Source organism: Grammomys surdaster, unplaced genomic scaffold, assembly GCF_004785775.1.
Source record: "Grammomys surdaster isolate TR1022 unplaced genomic scaffold, NIH_TR_1.0 229, whole genome shotgun sequence".
NCBI lineage: Eukaryota > Metazoa > Chordata > Mammalia > Rodentia > Muridae > Grammomys > Grammomys surdaster.
This window is the reverse complement of record NW_021604674.1, coordinates 2,680,966-2,689,723: the sequence shown is the minus strand read 5'-3', so window position 1 is coordinate 2,689,723 and position 8,758 is coordinate 2,680,966. Positions and strand designations below refer to the sequence as shown.

Here is an 8,758-nt window from a genome sequence, read left to right as displayed (position 1 = left end):
ATTACCACCATACCTAGTTTTCTGTTGGGAGCCGCGGCGGGTGCTGGCAAAGTCCGCCATCGCTAGGTGGCGCTATCAGCCATAATTCTTCCTAGTAAACAAGTAAATTGCGCATGTGCCATGGTAAAAGCCCGCCAAAGTTAAAGCCCATCCTACGGCGTTTGGCGCGCAACGAGTAAGCAGCCAATCAGAGGTGAATACCCCGCTCTAGGATATATAGCAGTGCTTTTCCAGGCCTGGGGGTCTTCTACCACCATTTTTGGTTTTTGGGAATAAACGTGTTTCTACGGAAGGATTCTGGTGTGTGTGTGTGTTTGTGTGTGTGTGTGTGTGTGTGTTCTTGCTGGCGAGACACTACACGCGCGCCTCACAGTTTTCTGTAGTGCTAGGAATCAAACCCAGGGCTGAATACATACTAGGGAAACATCCTACCAACTGGGCCAATACCAAGCTTGCTTTTTCTCATTTTAAAGTTTGCTTTGGGTCTTTGGCTTCTGCTTGCATAACCTTCTGATACTATGGTATTGTACTTATTATAGGCCTTTATGGTCTTGATGGTTTTTCAGGGACATCAACCATTACTAAGGACATTAATGCCAGCCTGCCACCACTGAGGATCTTTTGATCTGATGTCATTATCCAAACTCCAGTCTTTTAGCTACTTCCTCCTTTCTCCAAATGTTTAAGATGCCCTGAATTCTCATGGTCCTTTCATGACGAGCAATACCAAACAGGGTCTGCAGTGCCCCATTCAGTTATGCAGAAACTTCAGAAGATGAATCTTTATCATGCTTTGTCTGTGATCCATTTAACTTTGGAGAGTTGGGAGAGAGGGATGTGGACACTATTCTGGGACTGAGGACTGCCCTGAACTGTTAGCCCCAGAACAAGGCTCCTATTGCCTCAGGGGTAGAAGAGGTTCAGAGCAAGGCTGCAGGCTTCATAGCAGGACTGTTACCTCACGAGAGCTAACCATAATAATACCTAGCTGCAATTTGTCTTAAGATGTTATGACACCGCTGTATCAATTCTACATATCAAGGAGCATGCTCAGATTATCACAAGGCTGACTACTAGAGATTCATAACATCTCTGGGAGCTCTGGTTCTTTGCAGTGTATTTTGGTTTTTTGAGACAGGGTTTCTCTGTATAGCTTTGGCTGTCCTGGAACTCACTCTGTAGACCAGGCTGGCCTCAAACTCAGAAATCCACCTGCCTTTGCCTCCCAAGTGCTGGGATTAAAGGCATGCGCCACCACTGCCCGGCTGTTTTTTCCTTTCAAAACATATTGTGTGCATGTGTGTGTGTCTCTTGTGCCACAGACCGTGTCAAAGGACAACTTTGTGTAATCAGTTATCTCATTTCACCTTTATATGGGCCCCAGGATTCAACTCAGGCTGGCACAGAAATCACCTTTATTCACAGAGCCATCTTGCTGGCCCCCCGAAGAACACCCTCTTTCTCTTCCTTTTTGGTGACAGGGTCTCATGTATATTTGGCTCAAATTCAGTAAATTGCCAAGGATTACGTTGAACTTCTTATCTTCTCACCTGTGCCTTCCAGGCGTTTGGATTATAGGCAGGTACTAACACATAAGGTTTATTGCAGTTCTAGGGATCCAGCATGCATTTCTAGGGATAGCTCTGCATGCTAGGGAAGCAATATACCAACTAAGCTATATCCCCAGCCTCTGCAATGTATTTCAATAGATGTTCTGGTTGCTCACACTGGTCTTGGTAAAATCTTTTTGCTCATCTGTATCTCCAGTCCTCCACACATCGTCTTTTATGGCACAGGATATCTCAGTGAGTACCAACTTCGACTGAGTTTTCATCTGTAGCAATAATAGGAGTCAGAACCCTGTGGTTGGCTACAGTGTTTGATTTGTTAGACACCTAAAAGTAGTTAAGCTCGGAAATTATCACCGTAAACTATTTCTTAAAGACGCCCCCATCCTGATCTGTGTAAAATGTAACGGAAATTCTGATTTATAACCACTTTTAGGCTATCTGTGGATGCAAAGTACCGAGAAGTCACCAGGGAGGAAAGTCATGTCTTTAAAAAGTAATGACCTTTCGAGGCCAGCCTAGTTTACATAGTGAGTTCCAGGCCAACCAGGGTTGCACAGTGAGAGCCGGTCTCGGGAGAAACACAACTGACAACCTAAGTCCACTGGCAGTATAAGTAGCAGTATTAGATAGCAGTGGTTTCCCGCTTTGTGCTGGTGCGTGGAGCACACTCCTAATCCCAAGCATTTGGGAGGTCGGAAACTCAAGGTCATCCTCAGTCACATAGAGGCCTGCCTAGCAACATGGGACACCGTCTCAAAAACAAGTTTCCTGCTCTGGACTTGAAAGTCTACAGACGCCTTGCTTTGCTGAGGCCTGCCCTGGCTCGTGCATTCCCCCGAGATCTGAATTGTCCTTACTCCCCACAACCCGACAGGTCCCCCACGCGTCCGTGCTTCCGCAGTCCACGTTCCTTCCGCGCTCCAGGGGGAGCCCGCGGGCCTAGCGGATACGTTTCCGTAAGGCAGCCCCCAGGGAGGACTTGGTTCCAACACCTGCTGGGCCGCGATCTGCCGGGGGACCTACCGCTTTGTGCCCCCTCACCACGCCGAGGCCAGACAACCCTCGGCCTCAGCGGCGCGCCAGAGCGGAGACCGGCCCGGACCCTGCTGGCCTAGGAAGGACTGGCTGCCGGGCCTCCGAGGCTCCGGTGCTGAAACGACGACCCACCTGCCTGCCAGCTAGCCCCGGCCAAGGCTGCGGCCGTCCCCTCCCGCCCGGCTCCACGTAAAACCCGGAGCGGAGATTGTTTCCCGGCTCCCTGGAGGCGGCGCGGCGCGGCGGACTGGGCATGCGCAATGCGCAGGGCCGGCTCCCAGCGCCAAAAGGAAGCGTTCGCCGAGATCGCAGCGGCTGCGCCGGGGTATGCGGAACGGGCTCGTGTGGCTGCTGCACCCCGCGCTGCCCAGCACCTTGCGCTCCATCCTCGGCGTCCGCCCGCCACCCGCGAAGCGACTGTGTGGGTAAGCGCCCCGAGCGTCCAGGCCCACGCGGCCCGCGGGTCACCGTGGTTGTGCTGTGCTGTTGCAAAGTGGTGATTCAGCACTTAGCGCCGCCGCCGCCCCTCACGCTGCCAGTCCGGCCCGCCGGGTGCGTGGACGTCCACGCCGAGGCCGCCCCGGGGGACCGGGGAGGGTTGGGCCTGGCGGGGAGGGCAGACGGGGACGGTGTCCGCGGATAGCTAGGAGAACGCCACAAGTGCAGCGGAGCGCGGGGCCGCCAGAGGCAGCCTGGCCGCTCCGGGAGCAGCGCACTCGGGCTGTCCGCCGTGAGCAGCCCGCCACCTGAGGCGGGCCCCGGTGCCATGAGGTGAGGCGGTCCGGTGAGTCGTGGGAGACCGCGTCTCACTCCGCAGCTCTCTCCCCGCGGGGACCAAGTTTGCTGGACTAGGGCGATGAGCGTTGGGAACTGTAAAAGTTTGCCTGCCTCGTCGGGAGTGAGCAGATGGGGACTGGGGAGCCAGATACCTTGGAATCCCGCACAGCATCTGCCTTGTTTCACACCTAAACCAACACAGGCTCAGAGAGATTTTAGTGATTTCTCCTACAGTTGCAGAGGTGATGGCAAAACCAAGTTTAGAATGCATGTTTTTGCAGTTAGTGGCGTGCTCCCTTCACTCTGCTCTGCTCTACGTATACAACACATTTTTCAGTCCGTAATAAGAGGATAAGGTGCTTTTACTGTGAATCAAGAGAGATAGGCAGTATTATCTTGCTCTACTTAGATCATTATCTGAAAGCCCCTCCCCCTGGTTTTACTAATATTTAGGACCCGCTGAATGCACCATACTTGCGTTGGGCTTTGTCCCTATGTGATCTGCCTTCCAAGCAACGTTGATTTGGCTGAAATCACTTGACAAGCGATGAGCTTGTCAGTGGGCAGGATGAGAGGCAGAGGTGGGTGGGTCAGGAGCTCTAGACTGATCTTTGGAGGAATGGCCGAAGTCATGGAATCTGGGCATGTGTGGATGTAATCCAGCCCAGGTGTGCTGATAGTTGGTCGGGAGGGCAGTGAACAGATTAGTTGAAGCTTTAGGAAATTTCCCTGGAGGAATTAAGAAGGCACAAATGCTGTATAATGCTATCCTGGGCCTTGAATGGTAGTTGGGATCTACTGCCCCCAGAATCTTTGAATAATAATGAACATTCTAAGAGGGTCTCATTGATTTCAATTGGAAGCAGGCCTGGTGATGTACAGGCAAGTAATGTAAAGTTACTTGGGAGGCTGAGGCAAGAGGATTACAACTCAAGGCTTGCAGAGGGAGTTCTAGGTCAGCTTGGGCAACCTAGGGAGATTCTTTTTTAAGAATCAACAGTTAGGGCTGGAGAGATGGCTCAGCCGGTAAGAACACTGACTGCTCTTCCAGGGGTCCTGAATTCAATTCCCAGCAACCACATGGTGGCTCACAACTGTCCACTATGAGATCTGATGCCCTCTACTGGTGTCTCTGAAGAGAATGACAGTGTGCTCACATACATAAAATAAACAAATAAATTTTTAAAAAAGAACTTGAAATAAAAAACCAAACATGGCTGTGATTATAGCCCAATAGTAGAGCACTTGCTTCTCTTACTGTGTGTGAAGCCCTAGGTTCAATCCCCAGGACTCGTTGCCCTCCTAAAAAAAAAAAAAAAAAAAAAAAACCCCAAAAAAAAAAAAAAATTAAGTGGGGGGGGGGGTTGTGAGCAAATGAAACTGGGGGTTCAGAGATTGCATGTAAGGATCTGTGTAGGATGTAAGGAAGGAGAGACCGGAAGCAGAGAAACTTGCCTGCTGGGCTTAGTCTTTACTGCTTGAGTTATGAAGGTAGCCGAGTTATTAAGAGAGGCTACTAGGCATGAGGAATTTATGGAACTTGTTTTCCCTCCCTTTATTTCCTACTACACCATAAAATCCATTACAGTGTGGGGGAAAAAAAAATCCCTGGAGCAGGGAGAAGCGGATGTGCTAACCACAGGTGAGGTTCTGAGAAGTGTGTGGACAGGCACTACTATGCATGCCTATAGAATTAAAAAAAAATGGAGACAGATTATTATTGTACAGTTTGGACTGGTTTTGAACTTGGGATCCTCTTGCCTCAACTCCCTGAGTGCTGGATTATAGAAAACTTCCAGTTTTTTTTTTTTGTTTTGTTTTTTTTTTTCTTTTAAGACAGGACCTCATGTAGACCCGGATAGTCTTGCACTCCCTACCCTGCTGAGGATGACAGAATTCCTGATCCTCCTACATTCATCTCCAGATTCTGGAATTACAGACGTACTACCATACGTGGTGTATGCTGTACTAGAGAATGATGGAACTGGAACTGGTTGAGTTTTAACAAATGAGCTCCTTCCCAGCCTTGTTTGTGATTGTGAGACTTACATAGCCCTCACTAGCGTGGAACTTGGAACTTCCACATAAACCAGCCTTGCCTCAAGTTTGTGATGATCTTGATTCTTCTGGGGTTACAGACATGCTCTCATGCTGAGCGGCATCTGTTTTACGTTCTATAGAGCTAGGTGGTTTGAGTAGTCTTCTTCCTCTTCCTGCCATTAATTAACTAGTTAATTATTATTTTGTTGTTGTTTTAAGATAGGACCTCACTATGAGGATCAGGCTGGCCTTGAAAACACAGAGATCCTCCCTGAGGCCGGAGAGATGGCTCAGAGGTTAAGAGCCCTTGTTGCTCTTGCAGAGGATCCAGGTTCAGTTCTCAGCACCCACAGAGTGGTTCACAGCCATCCATAACTCCAGTTCCAGGGAATCTGATGCCCTCTTTTGACCTCCAAGAAAATCAAGCACACTACATGCAGGCACAACACACCCAAAATAAGGTGAATGAATCAAATCAGAATTATTCAATATAAGTTTGATCTGTAGAACCCACATGGTAGGAGAAACCCAACTTCTGTGAGTTGTCCTCTGACCTCTACACAAGTGTCATGGTACACACATGCGGGTACATATCCACACACAAAATAAATCATGTGAACCTAAAAGCTTTAAAGTAGTTCTCTGTACAGCTGTAGAGGATGTTGGGACTATAAAATTTCTGAACTTGGCAACCTCTTGGGACAGAACATTAGTCAACTTTGTTCTGTTCGGTGTTTCTCTGTTCCCCACGCTTAGGCAACAGAGTGTGCCACTCTAGATTGATTGACTATTAAGCTATTCAGACCTTTTAGGGCTGGGGGTGCAGCTCAGTCAGTGGTAAAGTGCTTGCCTGTGATGCACAAAGTCTTGGGAAATGATTCAGGGTTTTAAACCAGTTTTAACTAAACAAATGCCTTTTAATAGTTTAAAAGGACAGGTTAGTGGACTGGAGAGATGGCTCAGGGGTTAAGAGCACTGACTGCTCTTCCAGAGGTTTTGATCTTTAAAAAAAAAGGGCAGAATATCCTTGGGTAGTCTCAGCACCAGCCTGCCATCTGCCTGAAAAATTAAGGTGTATGAGTGGGAGTTCTTTGTATGAGTGTCATAAACTTTGCTTTCCTTTATGTTTTACTTCTTGTAGTTTAGATTTCCTAGATACATACCCGGAGAATCTTCCAGCCAGGCTGTCAAGGCTGGAACACTTTATTTCCATAATGGTAGGTCTCCCAGGAGTGTTGGACCCCGGAACCTTGACTAGGGCCTTCAGTCTGGCCTTCTGGTAGTTTGGTCATTATTTGTGTTCATTAATTGAACATCTGTGTTGTTTTGATTGCCCGCTATGCTCAGGATTGTAAGGATTGCAGAGATAATCAGTCTTAAGTCCTGTCCCCCAAGGAGCTTTCAGTCATAAATAATGGATAATTACACTTGTTGCTTTTAATTTGTTTAGAAAAGTATTTGTTTTTTTTTTCCCCCTTAAAATCATATCTATTACCTTTCTTTTTTTTTGGGGTTTGGTTTTTCGAGATGGGGTTTCTCTGTGTAGCCCTGGCTGTCCTAGAACTCACTCTGTAGACCAGGCTAGCCTTGAACTCTGGAACTCAGAAATCCACCTGCCTCTGCCTCCCAAGTGCTGGGATTAAAGGCACGCGCCACCACCGCCCAGCTATTTCCTTTCTTTTAAGTGGAACTCATAAAATTCTTTTTAAATGTTTATGTATGTGTGGTTGTATGTGTGTTTAGAAGTCAGAGGGCAACTGTGTGGAGTTGATTCTCTCCTTTCACCTTTAATTCCAGAAATCAAACTCAGGGCTTCCAGTTACCATATCAAACACCTTCACCATCTGAGCTGTCCAGCTGACCCCACAAAACTCCTCCCCCTTCTTTTGTTTTGTTTTGTTTTCAAGGCAGGGTTTTTCTGTGTAGCATTGGCTATCCTAAAACTCACACTGTAGACCAGCCTGGCCCTGAACTCAGACATCTACGTGCTCTACCTCTCTGCCTCTGGGATTAAAGGCATGTACCACCACTGCCTGGCTAAACTCTTCATTAAAAAAGATTATTTTTACTTTAATTTCAGTATTTGTTAGTTTGCTTGTTTATTTTTTGAGACAGGGTCTCACTATGTAACTCTAGCTGTCCTGGAACTCACTATGTAGACCAGGCTGGCCTTGAATTTATAGAGATCCTCCTGTCCCTGGCTCCCAAGTGCTGCTACCATGCCTAGTATTTTTATTTTGAATTGTCTGTGTGTGTGTGTGTGTGTGTGTGTGTGTGTGTGTACATGTGAGTGATGCTGGGTCTCTTTGGAGTTGGAGTTACAGCTGCCGTGATGAGATGGCATATGTCTGTCATCTTTGTACGTGACAGGCAGAGGCAAGATCAGGAGTAGAGGGTTGTCTGAGATACAAGTGAGACCTGTGACTAAACAAATAAACTAAAATAGAAACTACTCGTCTCCAAAGAAATGCTTCTCCCCTTCTTTGCCTATTAAAAGTGTATCTGTATTAAAAAGATTTTTTTGGTACCATACAAAGAATGGGTTACTCTTTTTTTTCTTCTTCTTCTTCTTGAGAGATTATCCAATTCTATACCTCAGTCTGGCCTCCACCTCACTGTGTAGCTCAGGCTGATCTCAGATTCACAGTGATCTTCCTCAGCCTCCCAAGTGCTAGGTTACAGGTATCAGCCACTGCTCCTGGTTTACATGAACTTTTATAGTCACAGAACAAAAGAAAGGCACAGATCAATGCAATTAACAAATGCAGATTGGAGAAATCTTTATATAGGCCGTGATGCTATCTCCTTAGCTTTTGAGTTGATGGAAGCTAGTGGTACTGATACATGCCAAAGGTTTTACTGATAGTCATCGGTTGTTAATGAGACGTACATGTTGTGTTGGATGGCTGCTAAGAGGACTACAGGCAGGCCAAGGTAATTTTGGCTTTCTGTCTTCAACATTCCAAGTCCCCAGACTGCTTGTTCTAATAAGTCAGTGTGCAGAGTCTTCAGGGTAGATTTGTTTTTCAGGTCACAGTCTGACTCCCTATAAACTAATTCTTGTTGTTGGATTAATCCCCTTACTGTGCCACGTTCCCTGAGCCATTGTGTTCTTTAGATACCACCAATGGTTCTGTACTAACTCAAAATAAAAATTTCCCCCTGCTATGTGGCACAGGGGCTGACACTGAAATCGAGATCTTCTTCCCTCAGACACCAGTGTGCTCAAATTGCAGGCTTTTATTATTATGGCCAACTCTGGTCCAAATTACTTTCTTTCTTTCTTTCTTTCTTTCTTTCTTTCTTTCTTTCTTTCTTTCTTTCTTTCTTTCTTT

General features: G+C 47.1%; 1 protein-coding gene across 1 annotated transcript in view; it reads left to right on the top strand.

The window, feature by feature from the left end:
* Positions 1–2,863: 2,863 nt before the first annotated feature.
* The window catches only part of Ide (insulin degrading enzyme), a 95,874-nt gene continuing 89,979 nt past the window's right edge, over positions 2,864–8,758 (top strand). The window contains exon 1 of the mRNA XM_028773473.1: positions 2,864–3,031. Coding sequence (XP_028629306.1) covers positions 2,934–3,031 — 98 coding nt within the window. The 5' untranslated portion in view covers positions 2,864–2,933. The remainder of the gene's footprint in view (positions 3,032–8,758) is intronic.